This window comes from Scatophagus argus, chromosome 20, assembly GCF_020382885.2.
Source record: "Scatophagus argus isolate fScaArg1 chromosome 20, fScaArg1.pri, whole genome shotgun sequence".
Taxonomy (NCBI): domain Eukaryota; kingdom Metazoa; phylum Chordata; class Actinopteri; family Scatophagidae; genus Scatophagus; species Scatophagus argus.
In genome coordinates, this window is record NC_058512.1 from 8,871,302 (window position 1) to 8,894,146 (window position 22,845).

The 22,845-nt window shown below is 42.2% G+C and overlaps 3 protein-coding genes across 8 annotated transcripts in view; 2 read left to right on the plus strand and 1 right to left on the minus strand.

The window, feature by feature from the left end:
• LOC124051302 (uncharacterized protein KIAA2026) lies at positions 1-10,785 on the plus strand. Its single transcript, XM_046374547.1, has 10 exons — positions 1-771; positions 1,333-2,065; positions 2,473-2,673; positions 2,806-4,430; positions 4,613-4,674; positions 4,801-4,890; positions 5,033-5,148; positions 5,330-5,541; positions 5,749-7,818; positions 8,046-10,785. The coding sequence occupies exons 2-10, from the start codon at positions 1,344-1,346 to the stop codon at positions 10,037-10,039; spliced, it is 7,092 nt and encodes a 2,363-aa protein (XP_046230503.1). The 5' UTR covers positions 1-771; positions 1,333-1,343; the 3' UTR covers positions 10,040-10,785.
• On the minus strand, positions 10,508-15,957 carry mlana (melan-A). Its single transcript, XM_046374548.1, has 6 exons — positions 15,830-15,957; positions 13,436-13,542; positions 12,399-12,491; positions 12,173-12,269; positions 11,715-11,822; positions 10,508-11,133 (listed from the first exon to the last, which is right to left on the minus strand). The coding sequence occupies exons 3-6, from the start codon at positions 12,485-12,487 to the stop codon at positions 11,065-11,067; spliced, it is 363 nt and encodes a 120-aa protein (XP_046230504.1). The 5' UTR covers positions 12,488-12,491; positions 13,436-13,542; positions 15,830-15,957; the 3' UTR covers positions 10,508-11,064.
• Positions 15,454-22,845, plus strand: part of LOC124051300 (nipped-B-like protein B) — a 19,728-nt gene continuing 12,336 nt past the window's right edge. Inside the window, exons 1-10 of one of the 6 annotated variants that reach the window (XM_046374541.1) lie at positions 15,454-15,777; positions 17,002-17,151; positions 17,887-18,052; positions 18,448-18,578; positions 19,871-19,979; positions 20,061-20,203; positions 20,460-20,590; positions 20,678-20,768; positions 20,906-21,421; positions 21,503-22,750. In XM_046374541.1, the coding sequence (XP_046230497.1) occupies positions 17,088-17,151; positions 17,887-18,052; positions 18,448-18,578; positions 19,871-19,979; positions 20,061-20,203; positions 20,460-20,590; positions 20,678-20,768; positions 20,906-21,421; positions 21,503-22,750 (2,599 nt within the window). In that variant the 5' untranslated portion in view covers positions 15,454-15,777; positions 17,002-17,087. Of the gene's footprint in view, positions 15,778-15,893; positions 16,031-17,001; positions 17,152-17,886; positions 18,053-18,447; positions 18,579-19,870; positions 19,980-20,060; positions 20,204-20,459; positions 20,591-20,677; positions 20,769-20,905; positions 21,422-21,502; positions 22,751-22,845 lie in introns of those variants that run through there. The other 5 variants (XM_046374543.1, XM_046374546.1, XM_046374544.1 and 2 more) reach the window with 5 other exon arrangements.

Here is a 22,845-nt window from a genome sequence, read left to right on the forward strand (position 1 = left end):
TATGGATGAGAGTTTACGGTCAAGTGCTGTTGACTCCTGCTGAGCATTGCAGCCTTGTTGATAATGTGCAGTTTTATTTTTTAATGAATGACAGCTGCCTCTGGATACTCCTCTTTCAGTGACAATTGATGACACAATCTCAATAAGGTTAATAATCCAGGGTGAAGTGAGAGCGTGTAAGCATTTGCTCCAAATCCAAGTAACTGTTTTGTGTGACACAAGACCAGCTAGCTACGTCAGAGCATGCTGCGCATATTTGTATTGGATGCACGCAGGGTGGAAGTGAAGTGAACGGTACTGTAGTCTTCAAGCAAGCCAGACAGAGCTGTCGGTTATAGCCTTTTCTAAACCCCATAGGGTTCATTAGAAATTTGACACATGGTGCACATTTGTCTCTTAAGTGTACCTAGTATTTTTTAACTTGTCATAAAGTCGCTGTCAAGTCGCAAACCTAGCGGTTTAGCTGGCTGGCTAGTGATAATGAACTGTTGTGCATTGTGTACAATCAGCCAGCGCTGCTCCGGGCTAATGTTCCTTTAGCTATCTTGCTGTCACTGACATGACTCGTTGCTCTGACGACATGAGATGTTCGCATAACGTTTTATCTGCTGGACGTTTAATTGCTACAGCATTTTCAGTATGGACAGCGAACGCAGCAACTGCAGGCCCCAGATTGGAGACAATAGCAAGCTAACCTAGCTGTCGTGGCTGCTAAGCTTGCTAAAAACCGTCTGCCTGGTGCATTTCTGGAGCAGCACTGAAAACATCGAGGTATGTTGTTTAACCCACCAAGCTCAACCCCTGGTCAGTTTGTTTTGGTCTAATTTTCCACGTGATCAGGAGACTGGATGTGTTAAGGGGATGCACTGTAGATCTCTCTATACGCAAGCAGAACAAACTTTGTTTACTTATTGTTGTTTTAACTACCGTTAGCTAGCTGGCTAATAGCTAACTTGAAGCTAGCTAGCCAATGATCCAGGGAAAAGGAAAAGTTTGCAAAGACTAGCAAGTGCTAGTAATTCAGACGCAGCCACACGAGGTAAACATTCAGCTGTTTCACCATGTGGCTGTGATAATGTGAACACCTGCCATGACAGGAATTATAATGTCAGCCAATTTAGACTAGCAATCTCAGGAACGTCAACGTTAGTTATGAACACACCACCTCCTTTCTGTAATTTATTTTGGACTTCGCAATGAAAATCGCAGTATAAATTCTTAGTATGCACTGTTCATTTGTGTTGGTCTAGATTTTCGTTGCATCAAAACTATGTTGGAGTATTGTTTACAACAGTAAAGTTCGCTTAAGGTGACACCTGTTACCCTCTTCAGGTTCCTGCACCATGGACCAGGAAGATGTAACAAACCAAATCACAGTAGCTTGTAGCCAACCTTTTTTCCACAACAACAACCCGACTGTGACTGATCAAGATCCAGCTGCCCAGCAGTCCAGTTCAGACATCATGTCTTCACAGTCCAAATGGGTCAACAGCAGCACAGAAGACACTGACCTGGTCGTCACTGAGGATGAGCTCAGTAATGGCACATGTGAAGTTGAGGCTATGGTTGCATTACACTGTACTGGTGACAGTGAAGATGTTACTGCTGAGGGTGACCGTCTTGGACTTAGCAATGATGGCATGTCAGAGTTTTCTAACAGTGACCTTTCTCTGCCCGAGGTCTGCATTTCAACCAACAACCATAGTTTTGAGGAGGACATGAACTATGAGGTCCAGCAAGCTTATAGGATATTCACTGGCTTTCTCTTAGACAAGCACAAAGGGATCACCAGCCCTTTCCTCCATCCCATCGGCCACCAGGAGGTCCAGCATGGCATTGGAGGAGTCCGGGGTTGGGGTCAGGCACAGCTGAGGCAGTCAATGTGCTTGCGGAGAATAGAGGAGAAGTTCATCAGTCAAGAGTATGACACCATAACAGAGTTTGTTGCAGACTTCAGGTTGATGTTGGAGAACTGTTATCGTTACCATGGGGTGGACCACTGGATATCCAAACAAGCCCAAAAGCTGGAAATCATGCTGGAGCAGAAGCTTACATTGCTATCCAGGTAAGCATAGTGTCATTACAAATTACTTAGCTGGCAAATGTTAAAAACCATTATACACCTGCAGTTATAGAGATCCCAAAGGATGATTTCTGTGTCATGGGATCATAAGCCATTGTTGCTGAGCATTTGTTTTTTTTTGGCAAGGTTATCTCACAAAAATAAGCATATTTATTATTAGTAGTAATGAGAGAACGTAAGTCTGTTCACCAGAACACTATGATCTCAATCATTCTGCTATTGAAAAACAGTGGTGTACGTTTCTATGGATTTTTAGCAATTGTTTGTATGTTAGATTGCATCAGTGGTATAGAGATTCTATTTGTTTACTTCTAACAGTCTTGATAGCTACTATCAAACAACTTTAACCATATTGACTCTTCAGTTTTCCCCTTTATCTATCAAACTAGGACGCTGCGCGAGAAGACAACCTTAGCAGTGACATCTAAAGGGCGTTTTGGTGCAGAGGAGGAACGAAGTTCAGGGGGCACCTCAACAAGGAGGAGACTGGCACCCCGTAGCTTGGCTACCATCACTGTTGGTGGGCATGAGTCTGTCATGGTCCAGACCCTACGGCTGGAAGAACAACAGAGGGCCAAGGACGAGAAGAGGTGAGTGAATATTTGAGAGAAAAGATTAAAAGTTGATGTTATTGAATTTTTTGGAAATATTATTGTAAGAAATGTATTCAAATTCAGTGCAAAAGTAAACCCACCATAAATCCACACGTTTTGACTTTTCAGGCAACGTGAGCTTGAGAAGAAAGAAGCAGAGGAAATGTCAGCCAAAGAGGTTGAAGAGTGGGAGCAAACTTTGCTGTCACAAGCTTTCCCCCACACTGTGGACACGCTTTGGGAACTCCCTGCTATAGGGCACTTCCTCTGCCTGGCTCAGACTGCCCTTAACCTCCCAGAGATTATATTTTTTGAGCTGGAGCGTTGTTTGCTGATGCCCCGCTGCAGCCTACTCCTCTCCAAAATAATGTCTTCCCTACTGTCCCCACCACAGCGGAGGGCCACTCTGAACCGCAGGCCTGCCCTGCCTTACCGCCGCTGGGAATCAGAGCTCAGGCAGCGGGTCATGAGCTGGTATCGAGCTGTTGGTGCTTCCCATGATCAGCCAGGTCGGGCTGAGCAGCTGGGACTCTGCCACCAGTTTTTCGGCGTCCTTGGGGAGGTGAGTCCTTTGGAGGAGAAACCATTTCACTTGCTGCCATTTTACCAGCGAGTATGGCTTCTGAAGGGTCTGTGTGATCATGTGTATGAGACACAGAAAGACGTACAGGATGCTCTGCTGTCCCAACCCATCCATGAATGTAGGGAGTCTATTTTGGGCTATGACAGCAAGGAGAATGCCTATATACACTTCCCACATTTCTGTGGGGCAGACCTGAGAATCTACTGCCAGAGCCCCAGCACACCTCCAGCATTCCCTTTCCCCTCTGTATGGGTCAAAAAGGTTGAAATAGAGCCTGGGATAGAGGGTGATGAGTCAGATGGAATGAAGGATGAGGTGGTTAAAAGTGACAGGAGGTGTTATGGAGACTCCATGGACACAGGAGAGTCTGATGATTGTGAGAATGAGAGAGCAAGGACACTTGGGGTTTTCAAAGGGGAAGATTGGGATGGAGATGAAGATAAAAAAGGGTTTAAGTCATGGTCACTGAAGAAGGAGGAGGGATCTGAATCAGGATCATCTGATGGAGACTCCCGTGTTGACTCTAAATTGAACTTAAAAATAGGCACTAATTTCTTATCCCTTTCACACACTAGTCCTGTCAGAGGAAGAGATGTGGAAATGAATTTGAAGGAAGAGACTCGAGTGCATCGATCAAGGCGACTCACATTAAAACAGGAGCAGGGCTTGTCATTGGGCTCAATGCGCACCATTAAAGCAGAGACACAAGAGCCTTGTTTGAGTGTAGGGGAGCACAGCTACACAGGCAGGTCACCTGCTCGCTCAGTGAGTCATGCTTCTCCAACCAAATTGGTGGGACTCAAAATGGAAGGAGGAAGTGTCAGTCAGGGAGACCAAAGACCTTGTTTGAAATGCTGTAACAGCAAAACTAGTAATACTAAATCTGAGGAGCACTGCTCCTGCTGTGGCACTTCAGGGCAAGCAACACAGTTGTCATCAGAGAGTGCTCAAAACTCAAGTGAAGAGAGGATGAATGACAAAATCTGGACTAAAAAAAAAAGGCGGAAGAAAAAGCGAGGGAGGGAACAGCTGCCCAGGGTGAAAGGAGAGCACAAGCAGCTGCAGCACGTGGACAGGATGAGACTGTCCCCAGCTGAGGCTGCCAAGTCTGCACTGCGGAGAGTTGCCACAACGATCAAAAAAAAAGACAAGAAGAAAAAACATAAAACAGGTGAGAAAACTGTCAATGTTGATGTTAATCCAATAGTTTGTTCTGGTATTGCATCAAGCTCATTAGTAAGTGTTCATTCATAGCCACAATGCATATGGGATATTTTCTTAATCTGATTTATTATTTGGTTTATTATTTCAACAATGACAAGTTGATGACTATACTTGTTTTCATGTTAACAGGAAAAAAGCTTGAATCATCAAAGAAAATTAAAGATGAACCTTCAGTTGAGCCTTCATTTAAGGTAGTCATGCTCATTCTAAAATATACACCCTTATTGTTTTAGCAGTGTATTTTTAATGCTGTATTAATTAAAATATTTTACAACTATTTTAGATTTTTCATAATCGTTTTTTTTTCTCCACTGTAGTTGGTATGCACCAATCTTGAGGAGTTGCGAGAGCTGATCAGTAAGACAGAAGATGAGCTTGATGACCTGGAAAGCACCAAAAAGAGATTGGTAGGTTATAATAATAGTTCTGTCAATAGGACTTACTCCCATGCCTCATGAATTTGGTGGAGAAGACAAAGCTTTCACACGTTTTCTCACATTTTAATGTTGGTATCTTTACTAAGGTTTCCTTTGCATATTTAACTGACAGGGTCGGTGGTATTATAGGAGAGAAGCGGTTAAAGACCTTCACAGCACACTAATCAGACTACTGAATGAGCTATCACCTTGGGAGCCCAAACTTGTTAAAGCCTTTCAAAGGAACAGGTACAACTTTGACATTTCAGTGATAATTGGATCAAACTTCCACGTTAAAGCTTTGTCTTGATAATAACAATGATAATATTCTTGTGAAGTTTGAGCCTAACTGACCACAATTAGCTCTTGGCATCATATCATCATGGTAGGGATGGAGACAAATCCTTGCTCTTCTATTTATTTATTATAGGCTTCGTTTAAAGAAGGAGTCTGATGATTTCAAGAAGCACCCAGAGTACAATAACTTTGTGCGTGAGGAGTGTATTTCTTCATCGTCATCATCATCAGATAATGATGAAGAGAAGGGTTTGGGGAAGGAGGCGTGTTTACTCTCGGATCATTATAGAAGATCAGAGGAGGAAGACCTGGAACACATCGTTCCTAGAGGCCTTTGGAGTGGAGGTAAAGTAATTATACTAGATCTAAATTTTGAATTTTGGCTATTGTAATTATGTACATCTATTTTTCTGTCTTAAAAGCTGCAGTGCAGTTAAATGACACATTTTAAAGCTATTAAGTTTCCTACAAAAATTTAAATGAATGTCTGTTGAACCTGTATAGATGTCTAATTGATCAGTGAATCCCTAATGACATCTCTTACGTTTTCAGCAAGCACCAGGGAGTTTGTGGCTGAGACAACTGGAGAAAGAATGGAGACTCAGGTGACCCATGTACCTCCCAACAACCTAAAACACCCTCTGGCCAGTGCAGAAAAAGGTGTCAGTCTGCTGCCAAGAGTTCAGACTGGAAGCAGTAATGATACTTCAACTGCTGACTCTGGGCCACAGTCTAGATCTGAACTGATCTCATCAAATCACTCCAGGGATTCAAATGCAGCATGGACATCAAGGCTTTTAGCCCAGTCTTCACCCAGACCACCAATTCTCCATCCCACCACTGGCCTACCTAAGGGCTACACGCCCATCCCCACCCTGCTGGCTAAGAGTGTGGGAAACAAAGTGACCTTAATGAAACGGCCTGCTGATTATCCAGAGGTCAGTAACATAGATAGAGAGAGCAAAGCTTCTTTGGTCTGCCCGCCTACCTCTGGAGTGGCTACCACAAAACTTTCAAAAGCACAAATTTCTCCAACAAGATCCCAGCAAAACTCACAACAAGGGCAGGTATGCAGACTACAACAGACAGAAGTACTAAGACAGCCAGGAATGGCCTCAGTGACGGCAGCTCTTTATGAATCACAGCAGGACAAACCAACCCAGACTGTACCAAAAAATCCTGTCCAAATGTTGTACAAGGTACCTGAGAGGCTAGGTCAAATTGTAAGGTCAGACAGCAGCAGCCCAGTCAAAATCTCTGTTCATCCTGTTGTGGACCAAAATATTGGGGAGAAAACCATGCAGCAAGTGGTGATTCTGCCGTCTAACCTTCTCATCAACAAATCTGAAGAAAGGGTGTCTTTGTTACATCAACAACAGTCTAAGGGCGGTCAGGTCCCAGTTTCTAAAGTGGCCACCCCCTTATGTATGTCCACCAATGTGCCTGGATTTGCCATTCCTGAAAACAAAATCCCTGTTCAACAAGTGGCTCCCCTAAAAGATGCCAGGACCACTTCTCGTTCTGTTTCCCCTCACTTGCAACAGGGAGCCATGAAAACAGCAGGATTCAAGGGGGCACAAATCTGCAGTCCCCAAGTTAGCACAACACAAGGTGTCATGCCAAATCCCTCACCCATCGCAACGCCTTCTCGTGCAGTTTCTACTGAGCTTATTAAATCTACAGACCCTAAACAGGAGCTTAAGACTGTGTGTATTCGTGACTCACAATCCATCCTGGTAACAACTAGAGGAGGTAACACAGGCATCGTCAAAGTCCAGACATCCTCAGATCAGAATGTGCTTGGTTCTTTGCCAGCCAATCCAGTCATCACTATTTCACCTCAGTTTAAAGCTTTCCTTGTATCCAAGACGTCACAAACTCTTTCTCCTTCTGCTCCCTCTGCTCCCTCTCAGACTTCCCCTTGCACCCTTCCATCGGCAACAAATATGTCAGTGACCCATTCTCAGAAGCAGGTTTCTTCAGTATTAAAGTCCCCTTCCAAGGTCACAACTCCCATGCTCACTGCACTCACAGGTAGCATCCCTGTTACAAACCCTGGAAACGAGACTGCAAGCTCAAGTGTTGTCTGTGGTCAAGGCTCCAACAACTCAGCTGGTTCTACAGTTGCAACAAAAATTGGTCAGAAAACACAAATGACTGCCGCTGGTTCTCATTTTCAAACTTCATTAGTAAAAAACACTGTTGTTGTCCCATCACTGAGTAGTTGTGGAGTTCCCCAAGTTCTCAAAAAAGCAGAGTTCATCAGCAAGACAGGTGTGAAACGGGCAAGTACAGAGGAGACTTCCCAACTTACTAAATTCATCCTGGTTTCTCCCTCTTCTTCTTCTGCTTCAAATGTAACCTTATCGAAAGGTACACCCTCTTCCACAAAATCACTTCCTGCTTCAAGAGTCATGTTCATCAGCCAACCTACAGCAACATCATCCACCACTTCTTTAGGAAACATTCCAAAGCATGCAGTAGCAGCAGGGCCTAGTGGACAGCTGCTGACCACTTCATTATCAAGTCAGACCCTAAAGATGGGATTAAGTCCGAGCCAGTGTGTTGGCAACATCAACTCAGAAACATTGTCGAAGGTCAAGAGCATCACTCTGCCCTCAGGTGAGTTGGTTTGGTGTCATTGGAATCAGTGGCTTGTGTTAGACTGTAAATTTTGTTGCATCATTTTGTATATCTAGACTTCATGATATAGTTGGAGGAGTGTGAATCTGTTCTTTTTTTTGGTTTTGGTTACCACAGTATTTTAGTTTAATAGACTCATACCCTAAATGTAGCCTCACTATCAATGTTGGGCTACTGAACAGAATATTTTTTCTTTCTATCTCCAGGGGTTCATTTCCAGTTGTCAGGGAAGACGACAACCATTGGAGAGACCATCGGTGCCCTGTCACGTTCTCCTTCCAAGAGCACACTGGTGTCAGTCTCAGATACAGGCCGTCCATCAGCCACCACCACTGGACTGGTCCTGGTTACAAGTTCAGATCACACCAACACAAGCTCTTCTGACCAGCTTGCATCTCACGCTTCTCTGACCACCAGCTCTCAACTCCGGGGTGTCCCTTCGTTCACCATGACCTCCCACCCAGGCTCTTCAACATCCACATTCACTGCTGCCACTCAGACTTCAGAAAATGAGATCAAGAAGGACCTTGGTATACCTCCAAATATATTGTCCAGCAAGTTTCCTGTTGAGGTAACCACTACCACTAGCCCAGCCCAAAACTCTACACCCACTCCTGTCCACCAGTCTTCAAATATCCAAAGCAGCACTGGCAAGGAAACCACTTTTTCCCCTTCTACACCTCAGCCTGCTGTCAATAAAATCCAAGCATCCATCTCCTCAGCAACAACCACCAGTACTCAGTTTGCCACCTCTGCTGCTGGCACAATCCAGCAGAGGATAGTCATCAACACCTCTACACCTCTTGCTGCTGGAACACAGATCCTCCTTAACAATGCACGTTTTGTAGTCCCTCCGCAGGGTTTGGGGCCAGGCAGCCATGTCCTTATCATCTCTAGCGCTGCACCACAACAAGTGCCTACTGTCAGTGCTAGCAGTGCTGGGGCATCAGTATCTCCCCAAGGTGCAAGCCATGTCACTGTAGCCCCTCAAGAACCAGTTTTACCCCAGTCCCCGGCCAGGCTGCCTAAACTGCCAGGCGTAAGCACTCCCTTTGTAGCATGCACATCTGCTGTTGGCCCATCGTTGTTAACAACCTCTCCCAGTGTCACACCAGTGCAACTAAAAGGAACACCTGGCCTGGGCTCAGCTGTGTTACCTAGTAAAACAAATGCGGTGTCTGCTCTGCCTAGATTGATAGCCACACACGCTGGTAATTTTGCCTCGCCTCCTGTAGGTACACCTACTCTGGTTTCCTCCCCACCAAGGTTAGGTACTGTACCAGCCTTAGTTACGCCAGTGGTAACCAGTGCCCCTGCTCTAGGGTCAGCGCTGGCCACAATCAGGCTAGCTGCTGGTGCACCCACAAGAGCTGAATGTTCATCCACCATTTCGCCTGCAGTAGCATACCCCTTGCCCAGATTATCATCACCTCATTCATCCTTGTCTGTTTTACCCAGCCCATCAGATCCCACAACCCTCACTTCTGCTGCAGTTCCTGTGGTAGCAGGCACACCAGCTTTACATTCTTCTGTTTCTGCTAAGCAGGTGGTTTCATTGACAACCCCAGGCCCAGTCATACAGCCCCAGCAGACGTCAGTTGGAATTACAGCACCCCCCACTGCTCTATCACAGGCTTTGGTGCCCACGGGACTAGACAATATGTCAATCAAAAAAACAGTGCATGCAGTCATGCAACCAGTGCTTGCTAGCACACGGACACAAGTATTGCCAACAGTAGCTGTCCCACCAATTGTTAGTGCAGTGTCTAGGGTGCAGACGTTGCCTATTGCTACGGTAACACCAATTGGAAGTGTTGTCAGCACTTTTGAAACGACACCTGTGGTAACTTCACCTTCTTCCAACAGCGCTGCACTGATCACCCCAGCTCAACCAATTACGTCACTCAAGACAAACAACAGCATCCATCCACCTGTCCTTCTGACCAATCAAGCACTTAGAAAGCACTGTCTGCAGACCTCATCATTAGGTATGCATACCAATGTAACATCCAAGCTTCTCATTAGTCCTGACGGTGCTGTTTTGAGCACAGTTCAGTGCCAGGTTAATCCAGCAGAGCTGACTGCCTGTCCCAAACCAATGGATGCACTGTTGGTTTCCCACAACAGTTCCACTGGAGCACCACACACACATGATTCCTCTTTACAGCCTTCTCAGACAGACAGAAAGTGCACCAATTAACTGAGACTGTGCCAGCTTTGTGATGACTCAGACACCACTTTTCATCTGCTTACTTTTGGCAGGGTTCATATCTATTGCTTGTAGTAATCTTGGGTTTAGCTAAAGAACTGCTTTCCAACTGTAGCTTGACTCATAACTTACATTTAGGATTCAGTAGTTTATACCCTCTGGTTAGGTCATCTTATAGGTAAATTGTATTCTGAGACATCCTAGAAATGTATACTGAAATGGGTTTCTCAAGAGAAAACTGTTGAAGCTTCTCTCAGATGAATGTTATAGACTCTTAACTTTCCTTTTTTTCTACTTCATGGCCAGTAGTGACAACTGTTATGACAAATCACTAGAAAGGGTGGGTAGATAAAATAAATTTCAACTCTAGCTTTTGTAATATTTTTCAGTGTTATTGAATACTGCTTAAGAAGTAATAATTGGGATGCTCTTCATTGGCGCAACTGTCTCTTCGTTATCTGTCAGTTTGAACAATACAACTGTCTGTATCGAAAGTCTGTCACATTGTCTTTTTTTTTTTTTTTTAAACTAGTAACTGAAAACTACATTTTACCTTTTTAGAAATATAAATAAACTAATAGATGAATTTGTACTACATGTTTGAGCCCATATAAAATGTTTTGAAGTTACATTTATTTATTTTTACCACATAGATTTTTCAAAAATATTTACTAGGTACATTTTCATTGAACAAATGTGGACGTTACTGCATGAAAATAAACAATGCGACTGTCCCTGACAAGTGTGTTTGAGCTTCTTCCTTACAGACAGACTCTTGTGAAATCATTTTTATTGTTTATTGAAACAGCCTAAAGTATATACATTGTGTCTGTTCATGTGCAAAATTTTACAAAGTGAGGATTACAATACTTTCACCTATTGGTATATTTAGTTATGAAGAACCATATCTACAGTGATATCAGATTATGTATTAGACAGAAGATGAAGTTCAGAGTTTTTTCGCCAGTATTTTTCTTTCTTCTTCAGACATCTCGTCCATCTTCACCAGAAGTCCTTTAGGGGGAATAGGGAGGAGGCAGCGGTCCTGAAGAAATCTTTTCGTAGGCTGGAGGAGCATTAGGAACCTGGAGTGGAACAAATGTATTCAAATGAAACCACTAATTAAAGAAAAAGTCACACTCTGAAGTGGTCATATTTATTGACATTACTGACTGATGTACTGATACTCTTTTCTCTTGGTAATCTTGTAACTGCAGCAGTAGAAAAGGATCTGAATTGTTAAAGGACATTGTGCTTCTCTGACTCCATCTCATATGAGAGGCTGCTGATCTGATACTGTTCCCACACACAAGGATACATGTACTTCCCTTGGGAATGAAACATTTTTAATACCTACCCCTAGTCTGGTGACATAATAATCTCCCCTCCAGGCATCCATTGCATCAGCTTCACGTGTTTAACACTGTGTTCAGAGCCACAAGGCTTTGTACTAAACAAGCACTCTGTGTTGTGGAGCTCAGGTTTTACAGAATTTAATTAAGACTGCTCACCAGTTAACTGGTCATTTTTTTTAATCCTTCAAGTCCAGCTGTAGAAATTGTTCTTATCAATCTTTTTCTGGACATTAAAGATTCTTTGCTTCAGAAAAGGGACATACAATGACAAGCCAGCAAACTCAGTCATGAGGTAAATTCCTATTTCTCACCACAGGTCGAAAGCTGCCAAAGTCAGTTAGAGCCATTTTGTTGTCTGCTGAAGGTCCTGCCTCTGAGTACTGGCCTCCTGTGTAACCTGGAGACCCTGATCTGGGGTTCTGCAAAGGAGAGAAAGATGTGCAAGGAATTGTGGGAAAACATCAAGAAATGAAGACAAGGTGATAAATTGTGGGGGGAAAGGGAGAAAAATATAGAAATGCAACACAGATCTTTCAAAGAGGTTGTAAATCAGATTAGACAAGCATTTCCATTTTTAAATGAATAAGCCACACTACAAAAATTGATTGCCCAATTAAATCAAGTTTGGAAATGCCTTTAGAGCGTGTATGGAATTTTGAAGAAACACTGAACACTTGATTTTATTAGCTAGAATAATAGAGAGAAATCAACACTTTCAGCATAAAGTGTGAAAGTTAATATTTTATCCGAGTAATTATGATGGTCTCACCCTGATTATTTTGTAGCCACTCCTCTTCTTGAAGTACCAGCACCCCAGGATGAGGAGAGCTGCCAGGATGACCACCAGCAGAACTATGCCCACTGCCCTGTGGTGCACAGCATGATTCATAGAGACAATTGTTAGATTAAGGAAGACCTATGTCAGAATACAGAAAGGATCTAAGGCACAACCACGGCATTGATCCCTGATTTCAAAATAAAACCAAAAGACGTACTCCTCAGCTCTGACGTATCCTCGCCGGCTGCTGGCAAAATAAATGTTAAAGTCTCCACGAGGCATCCCGTCTGTGCGATTGCACCGCATCCAGCTGAAAGTCAACAGAAAATCACTTTATAACCCCAGAAAGTAAAATGTGACAATGTCAGCTCCCTAACCAGTCAAATGTACTAAGCATTAAATATGGCTTGTCAACAACAGCACTCAACATTATTCCCATACCAGAATGCATAGATATGGTAATCAATAACTAAATGCAGCACACATTCAGTCTTTACACGCTTAACCACCACGTTAAAGATAAATAAGATAAGTGAATAGGAAAGTTGGAATGTTATGAAAGTGTGTCACACTGTTGTTTCACACCATTAAAAGATATTTATACAGCCCTAAAAATCACAACCATAAATACAAAACTACTTCCTCCACCCACTGCTCAGATCTCAGCGTCTTTCATCGGGAAAAAAAAACTTTTCTGGGTATATTTTGGTTAAATGTTGACGCTGAAATATCGACTGGAGTTGTGTCATTGACTTTTTTAGTGACACACGATAGATAATGAGTAGGATTTTGCAGCATTTGCGCATTCGTATAAAGTTCATTTCGCTCTGAAAATGCATAACCATGGCCTTTTAACCATTTAATTTTGTTACAACTGGACTCAAGCTGCAGAATGATGTAACATATGTGCAATGTGAGTTTAAAAAATACAAATCAACAGCTTGTAATAGGCACAGTAAACCAATCGGAACAGAAGCCTATCGATTAAAGGCCTGTTTAATAGATCTGCTCTTCTCTGCGACATAGCCAAGTCACCCTAACGGGACAGCATCGCCTGTTGCAGTAGCAGTAATGTATAAATCAGTGCTACAGGTAGTACACTGATAGTATCGATTTAAATCCTGTATGAACAGGTAAAATCAGACCATTTGGAAAATTGCTCTGCTCTTTGCGCCATACTAAATATTCTATGCCAGCAAGGGCTACCGCTAGAAAAAAACTTGCCTAGTCAAGACAAATAAACCAGCATCTTACCAAATTGGATAATTAGATTGCAGAGAACAGTTCCTCTGGTTGGGATGCCTTCTCAGAAAGACTGGGTCCTCGGAGCTCTGTGTTATTTCACTCCTCAAATATCTTGCCTGAAGAGTGGCAGAGAACAGAGAAGGTCAGAAAACCCTCATGACCGTCACGGGTTCGAGGCTCATGGTTAAACCCATTGAAGCAGAGTAATTACCGTGAAACCCCGCGGTCCTGAGCTGAACACTATTGTGCACTCGTGAAACTTCAAGAGTCAGCTGCTGGCTTGTTTATTTTAGAGTGTGTGTGTGTGTGTGTGTATTGTTATTCATAAATATCCCAATCAAGGAAGTTCAATAACAGTTTTAATCTAAAATGCCTAACTAGGTGCCTTGGAAATACGGTTGCGTCATATAGGTAAATAAATAGTGATAATAATGTAAATACTATCCTTTTCAAATAGCTACAGCAGTTTGGCCTTCCAACATTGGAGTTGTTCTCTTCTGAAAGACTGAAAGACAGAAGCAGTCCAAGATGATGAATTATGGGATTTAAAAAAAGGTTTTGGCCTTTGATATCAAAATGATGGTGTAAAAGAAAGCTAAAAATAAAATAAATAGATGTATGTGCACTCTCAATGGCAAGGACTTTACTGACACGTCATATTTAGAATATTTCTTTGAGGGGGAAAAATAAGAAAAAATATTTCAAAAACAGCACTTATCGTGATATTGATCATTGCCAAGCCTTCACTCTACAGGCAATTTTGAAATTTTGTTTGTGCATATGTAGAGATTTTTTACTGCTGATTTGTTGTAGTGTCAATATACCTTATAAAGTTGGTGTGGAATAAAATAAACTTGGCAAAAGCATTTTTAGAGTGTGTTTAGCACAAGTAATGAATTTTGACACCTCATTTTAGTGCAGAAAAGGATATCGAGCGAGCATCCAGGTGACTCAGTAAACTGTGTGACTGTAGCGTACAGGAAGTCCTGAAAGCACAAGATTTAGTTGCAGACAGGATTCACATGGCAGTAACTGTGTTTGCTCTTGAATAATAAAGATCATCCTTTGACTCATGTTGAGCTAAATGTATTTGTTACATAATATTTACATCATGCAGAGTAAATGTTTAATGGTGTATTGTAGAAAGCCAGCAGCTAATTCTAAATCACATATAATAGCTCTTACTGAATGTTTGTTTTCATCATTCAAGCCGTTGCCTCAGGCCTGAACTATTGTGTTGCACAGATATTTTCCTCAGATGGAAAAATCCAAGTGCAATTTAATCCGTCTGAAAAGGATAAACTGGACAAGAACACACCCATACTTGTAGACTGTAAGGCGGGCAAGAAAAAAGTTTGCTTTAGTCTGCAGAAACATTTTATTTTTCTCCACAAGAGGGAGACCAAAAGCTGTATATAAAATTGAGTCAGCCTTGGTTTGTGTCAAACTGCAATTTAGTGCTTCACCTGAGTAGGTTTACACATTTGGGCTATTAGATGCTATGGATTAGTTAATGTTTTCAACTGGCTTACATGTTTGTACAATCCTACATTCCTGAAAAGTTGTGAGAAAACCCCAGAGGAGGAGACTCTCGCAGCTTTAAAGCAGTCAGCTGACTGACTCGTTGTTCATGTGTTTGTTGTGATCACTGAATACATGACGTCTGAGCTGGCAGCTGAAAAGAGAAAGTGAATGACATCCGATCAAAAAAATATAAAACAACCTGTACCTGAACTTCTTCTTTTTTTTGTGAATGAAATGCAGCATAATGTGAGAAAGAGTGGATGTTTAGTTCTGCTGGCCAATGATTTTAAAGCTCCAGATCAATGTGATGGAAAACCTGAAGAAGACTTCACAGGATTTCTTATTTATTTCAATGCATAGAACGTATCACTGAAAAAAAAAACATGGGAAAACACCATCCGATTAGGCTCTCTTTTCAATGGCTGATGATTTGGGATTCAGTCATTGGTTTAGGGAGCTATTATTTTAACCGGTGCTTCCGGTCGGCATTTAGAAAGAGAGAGAGAGAGGGATGGGGGGGTTATAAACATAACCTCTCCGTTTTTTCTCCGCTCTTGGCATTTGATGGGGCCAGTTTAAGATGATGCTCTTAATCTCCCAGTAGATATGTTACCCGCAAGAAAGAAGAAAATCCCCGAGTCCTCCAGACGGGAATCACTGCCGCTGTGTTAGCATTTTACTCAGAGGAGCTGTTTGAACGGTGGGACGGAGAGGGAGCTAGAGACTCTTCTCCAGCTCCAGCTGCCATCCTACTCCTGCTCCTCCCCCTCCTTCACCACCACCTCCTCCTCCACCAGAACCACTTCTCTTTCTCATCACATTCAGAGGTAAATAAGCCAGATTCAACAATAACAGTCTCTTTTCAGACAAACTGTTTACCTTCCTGAGTGTTTCCGCTTTGGCAGACACATCAGGCAGCCGTGACGAAACGTAAACGGGATCAGCCAAAGGGATAATTCTGATTTGTGATGGGGTCTTTGCTTTGTACCCCTGCCTCCCTGGCGTCGGGTCGGGGTTACGCTTCCTTAGGCAAGTCCGAGGTCCACTTTTTGAGCTAGAGATGCGTCGATGAAGGCCATAGTAAGTGTGAGGTGGAAATCTAAACCTATACACGACCTGTGTGAGAAAAAAGAGCTACACAGAGTAGGCAGCCCACGGCTAACTGGGTTTGATGCACTCCCGGTGATGCTAGCTCAGGCAAGTTACAGATGTACCTTGCTAGTTAGCTAACATACGTTAGCCACATCTCCAGTTGTTGCTAGCCGGCTAACCCCGAGTTGAATTTAAGTCACTTTCACAGACGTCGTTATTCCCGTCGTGTTCTTAGCAAGTGTGCACGTCGCAAAAATAGTAGTAACTGAGTAATAATACAGTCATATCTGGTGCTAAGTTGAGCTAATGCCACTGTTACAAGGCTTGGCAGCCCCGGAAACCTTAACGTTACCTGACATTGTTAACAAAAGAAAGAATTTCAGACAGCCATACTACAAGATTGTTTACACTGTTTACACGTTGGATTTTGTTTGATAGGTTTCAACTGTGAAAATGAATATGCTAAACTCTGACAAAGTGACGTTTGGCGTTATGTGTCACTTAGAGAGACACAGAGAAAGGGAGACAGAATTGTTTTAACTTCCTAATTATTGTGTCATAGATCTCACCCTGTAAGTTATATTTCTGCGGTAAGTGAATATTGGACATGAGCGGGATGAAATATAACAGCTAACAATGCACACACTGAATGTGTGTATTGTGAGACAGGAAGCAAGATGGTCTAGACACCAGAAGCTGATATAAATCAATAACTTATACAGACATGCCCAGACTTGCTACTTGCCGGTATATACTGTCTGTGTCAGAGATGCAGTCATTTTGGCAGTATATTATGGACACTCATGTGTTGACACAGAAGATGCACACTGTAGTTTCAAAGAAAGCACTTGGCCATTTCTTAATGTTAACAGGAATAGTACTGTACATAATGACTTCCAATGATCCCATGATGGTGAACGTAGTGTAAGACTGATTGTTGCCGCTTTTTGTCTCTGCAGCATTTTTGGAGATGTGAGGAATAGGAAGAGATTGGTGATATTGAGCAGCCTGTGCATTGACACGACCTCTTGACCTCATCTTCAGCATGAATGGTGATATGCCTCATGTTCCCATCACTACTCTTGCTGGAATTGCTAGCCTGACAGACTGTAAGTGAAACATCATCTTTCTAATGCAGTTCACACAGCCTAAACTGTAACATTCAAACCAAGATGTGGCAAAGCTAACGAATACCTGACTGCCAAGCAGGGTGAAATCGACTGGGTGTGTAGTTATTCCAGGAGTTAAATACTGGTAATTGTGATGCTTCTCACTACTGGTGATTTCAAGGCAGACTGAGGTGAAGTGGCTTATAATTATAAAGATGGAAATCTGTAGGCCCAGGGACCCCAAAGCAGTTTTGATAAAAGAAAAACAAATAGCTGTTAAAACAATGGAACGTTATACATTTCACAAAAACGTGATTTATTGTAGAACTGTTGCACTGGATTGCATGAAATTGTAAAAGTAGATTTAATAAATAGGTAACTTGATCTCTCTTCATTGTGATGTTGCCATATTTTAAGGCTTTTTGATGAAAAGCATATTTCACATTTTGTCATGCATGAGTTTGTAATTATGCTAAGGCCTTCAGGAATGGATCTGTTTATTTCATCAAAAGTAAAGAAAAAATATCAAGCAAGAGTTAACATACATGTACATTGTTTAGAAACATTGCATATAGCTGCTATATAGAGCAGGCCAGTTGGATGTTATCAAACTTAAAATCCTAATATGCACATATACTCACATATTAATCTCTTCCCAAAATGGTTTTATTCTATGTTTATTCTTATCCTTTCATTTTCCACCCCACCTAACTTCTCTTTTCATCATCGCTTTAGTGTTGAACCAGCTGCCCTTGCCTTCTCCTCTCCCCGCCACCACTGCTAAGAGTCTGCTCTACAATGGAAGGATCTCCGAAGAGGTTGGCAGCCTTCTGTTGTGTCGAGATGAAAATCTGGTGACTCAGCTGGCACAAAGCCTTAAGCAGGTCTCCACCGAACACATGTAAGTACCACTCACCCATCTTTCACACCTCGCTGAAAGTTTTTTGAGAGAAATAAAGTTTGAGAGAGAAAGGCTTGCACTTAGCTACCACAGTAGCTTTGAAGGTGTGCTAACTCCAAAATTATCTTTGAATTAAAAAAAAATAGAATCTTCAGTTGAGTTTTCTGTCAGCAGTGTAAGTCGAAATGCTTTATAAAGTGTTGTTTCATTTTTAGCTTTAACTGTGAGGTGTCAGGTTTGGTGTTTCACTCATCATATTGCAGCCACTGCTTTACCAGATGGGTCAGGTCAAGCTCTGTGCTGTCAGAATCATGAAGTCAGTGCACTAGTCAAAAATGCATTAAGGCCAGTGGGCTGTGTTATCACTGTGGATTATACGTTTGCTTGCTTTCCAGAGAGCTGAAGGACAACTTGGGGAATGATGAACCCGAGGGTGACATGCCAATGCTTCTACAAACTCTGCTGTCCAGGAACCCCAAAATATTCAGGGACAAAAGTATGTCAACCCAGTACAAGGTTTGGGGTGGTAAGGAGGAGACACTGAACCATACTTTTGACTCAGCAGAACTCAATACACTCTCTCTTCCTGGTTGAACTCTTGGTTTGTTCTGTAACTAATTAACTAATACCTGAGCTTGTGTCAGTTTTTGGTATCATCAGTGATATCACTATCACATTTGGCATAAACAGTTCTATATCAATCTTTTAACCTTTGTTCTTTTAAAGCCTTCCCATTTTCTCATGAGAAGCTTCACAATTACAAGTAATTGTGGACATACACACGTTTCATACTGAATCATTATTTGTACACAGTGTGTACAGCAGAGTTAGAGGTGCTGGCATCTGCAAGATGAATATAAATCACAGGCAACCACACACTCCATACCATACAGTTTTTAAAAAATATGTATAATCAAGGTTATCTTATTAACGCTATTGCATGAATCTCTTGAAGTACAGAACAAAACATGGTGCTGTCATCACTATTTAGGTCATTTTAGCCAGTATAAGGAACATATACTGTGAGGCTTCATGTGTACTTGTCGTCTGACAAGATGTATATGACCTTGTACCTTGCTAATTCAATATACTCTAAAGTGTATATGTGACTGAAATTCTGTTTACTTTTTACAAATACACATTTTGGTCACCATTTCATTTTGTATACATGTAACAGATAAAGCAAGCCATAATGTTAACTGTGCAATAAATCCCATCATTGTGAAGCTTTTGATATACAGCTTTTGTTTGAACTGGTCTTAATTCAACTGCATTGTCATTTTTGTGGCTGCATGCAGTGATGGTGCTGTATTAGACAACGTTATATTGAAAGCTGCCATTTCTAATGTTTCATTTGCACCCATTTACAGTTTATAGAAACATGACACAGGAGGACCGAAGTAGCAGAAACACCTGTTAAGATAATGCAATCTAGTACAATAACACCGCTAACTACAGCCTACAGCCTGATTATAGAGTTGAGGCAGCACCTCTGTAGCACTGTTAATGGACGAAAAAGAAGGTAGGATATATAAGACTGTAGCTTATTAGTGGTTTCCGGTATTGCTGTTGAGATAGTGTTTGGTTTAGCTGGAGACTCTTGATACAAAGGCAATGCTATTCCATTTCACTTTCACTTTTGAAAATTTTGTTAAACCTGAGCTGATGATGTGTAGATGTTTTCAGATATAAAAACTTATATTACTGAGTTTGTGTTCCCTTGGTACATAGGGGTGTTGTGGCACTGCAGAATTGTGTATGTTCAGCTTCTTATTTGTATGATCTTAATGGAAGATTTTTTTTGTCTTTATCTTGTAGGTGTAATGCAGCAGCCAATGATGCAACAGTATAAGATTTCTCAGAATCAGGTGCATGGGAGTCCAGGATCAAATTATCAGCAAACCACTGTCCCTCAAAGCCCCTCTGGGTAAGGCAGTGCCAACATACTCAAGGGAAGAAGCGGAAATATCCATACTTCTACTAAGTCTCCCTTTTTTCTCTTTCACAGGTGCTTTACATCCCCACAGTCTGGCTCAGGTACTCGGTTTGTACCCCAGCAAAACAGCCCTATTCCTAGTCCCTATACCCCTCAGAGTCCTGCAGACTATATGCAGTACAATCCACCCAATTATTCTCAACACCAACAGCAAGGTGGGTATAAATTTAAATCACCAAAGATTCATCATTAGCTGCCTGTCACACCTCTGCTAGGAACAGCAAATAACAAAAATTTGATTTTGAGGACTAACATTGAAGATTGAACATTGACTTAAATACACATCCATATGGCAAAGGATAAGTTTGTAACCTGACACAGCTACAGCTCTCTGTAAGAACTTATCTCTCAGGTGGATATGAGACAGTGCAAATAATTTAACTGGATATTTGATTTCGTTCTGTGTTTCAGTTGCTGGTAGTGTGAGGAATATCCATGACAACAAGGTCTCTGGACAACTATCAAGTAATTCATCAAATCATAATGTGAGACTAGGCTCAGAGGGGGACTACATGCACATGGCTCACAGACTTGGAAATGAGGTAATGCAGACAATGAAAATGTCATGACCTGGAGCTCAGCCTGTACTGACTGTTAAAAGTGTTGATAAATGTCTTGTGTTTTAACAGGAGAATGACCCCTCCTTGAGGGCTGCCCCTTTTCCCGTTAGATCACCACAGTCTGTGTGTTCTCCTGCTGGGAGTGAAGAGACTGCAAAAAGTATGCTGCCTTAGCAACAAGTTGCTTCATGTTTCTTCATATTTTGGATCAAAAATAATCTAACATTGTACAATTCATTCTTTGTCAAGATTTATTCTCTGGTACTCACCTTTTTTTAAAATGTATTTGTGTTTTAGCAGGGGCCAGGCCCCCTCTTATCATGCAATCACCTCCACCTGACGTGCCACTAGCTGTAGCGCCTGACCGGCTCTTCACCTCTGCTGACCGCAAAAAGAAGCAGAAAGAAAGGAGTAAAGAAGAGATGGACAAAAATGCCTTGTATGGCATTGTTAGTTCCCCATCAAAAGACTCTGCTAGGTTGACTTTAAAACTGTCACGTGTGAAGAGTTCAGAAATGGATCAACCTGGAGAACTTCACCCTGGGACACATATTGATTCAGACCATGAAACTGATTTGAGGAATAATAATAATCAGTTGTCAAGGACTGCCCGGGAGTTGTCATGCAAGTTAGTTGCCGAGGAACAGGCAAACTGTCATCAGATTCCTGTTCGGCCAACTATCAGGGACTCTGGGATCGTCAGTGGGGTTGTGTTTGATGATGCTGAAATAGACACACTTGCAGAGATTGACAGAATGGAACGCGAGTCTGGCAGTGAGAAAGAGAGGTGGTCTAAAGAGGTCCAAGATAAAGGTATTGTTTGGCCTGTGCCTTCTTACATTTATTTCATGACTTGCGTTTGTTTGATCTAAGCTATGTTTTGTTTTGCTGTAGATAAGCCACTGAAGAAACGTAAGCAGGACTCGTATCCTCAGGAATCCGGAGCTGAGTCAAGTGACGTGCCTACCATACAAGGGGCCAACACTGACAGCAATTTGACACCCAAGAAGACGAATGCCTCAAGTAATGGTGGCAGTCGGCCTGCTTTGATGGTCAGTATTGATCTGCAGCAAGCTGGCAGAGTGATAGGGCAGCCTGTAGTGGTCTTGGAAGCACCGCAGTTATGTGAGGACCACATACAGCTTATAAAGTCAAAGAATGATGGAAAAGTGGATAAAGTTGTTGAAAACAGGCCTGTGATCATCAAACAACATACTGAGAACCCCAGGAACTCTGGCTCAGATGGGCAAGCAGAAACCCCTAAACACAAACTGGAAAAACGGCGCGAATCCAAACACAGACATGATGGTAAAACTGAGAGTGCAAAGGGACACTCACATGATAGACAACCAGATAAACAGACCAAACATGACAGGCATTCAGACTCACACCACAGAGAGGAAAAGAACCACAACAGTCACCGGCCCCATGTCAACCAACATAAGATTCAAAAATCCATGAGCAGGGTGGAGTGCAACTCCAGACACGGAGAAGACAAAGTCAAGGATCGAAATAAGACTAGAGATCGAGACAGAGAAAGGGACAGAGATCGAGTTAAAGATAGAGATAGAGACAGGGACAGAGACAAAGACAGGGAAAGGAAACACAAAACATCAAGGGAAAACTGCAACAGACGCTCTCCTGACCGGCATACGAAACCTGAAAGCCCTACATTGAAGCAAGACAAAAGCAGAAAATCGACTGACCTCAATGGTCGACAGAGGGCGGAGTATTCCAGCCTTAGCAACGCCCAGAATAAGGAAGAGAAGAGAAGCAGGGATGGCAGCATTAGCTGTCAAAATAGAAACAAACATCAGCTGTTCGAGACAAAACCCGGTGGGTTCCCGTCATACCTGCTGAGTGGCAAGTCAGGAAGTCTGAAGAACTTTGTGATTCCCAAAGTAAAGCGGGATGGCAAAGGTAAAGATTCCCAACATCCAGATGAATTGAAAATGGACTGGAATGAACCCCATGTCAGGCTGGAGAGAGTGTCATTACTAGAGAACTTAAACAAAGGAACTAAGCCTGTTGTTGTGATTAAAAGACTAAGTATTGATGAGGTAAAAAGGATCATTAAGGAAAGCAGGAATGCACAGAGTTCCAGATCCAGGAAGTGGTCTTCCTTTGAGAAACCAGACAGAGGTATGATTTACTTAGTTTATTAGATTATTACACAATTCTGCTTCTCTTTTTTTCTCTACTTTTACCACTGTCTCAGTAATAATGAATAAAAACAT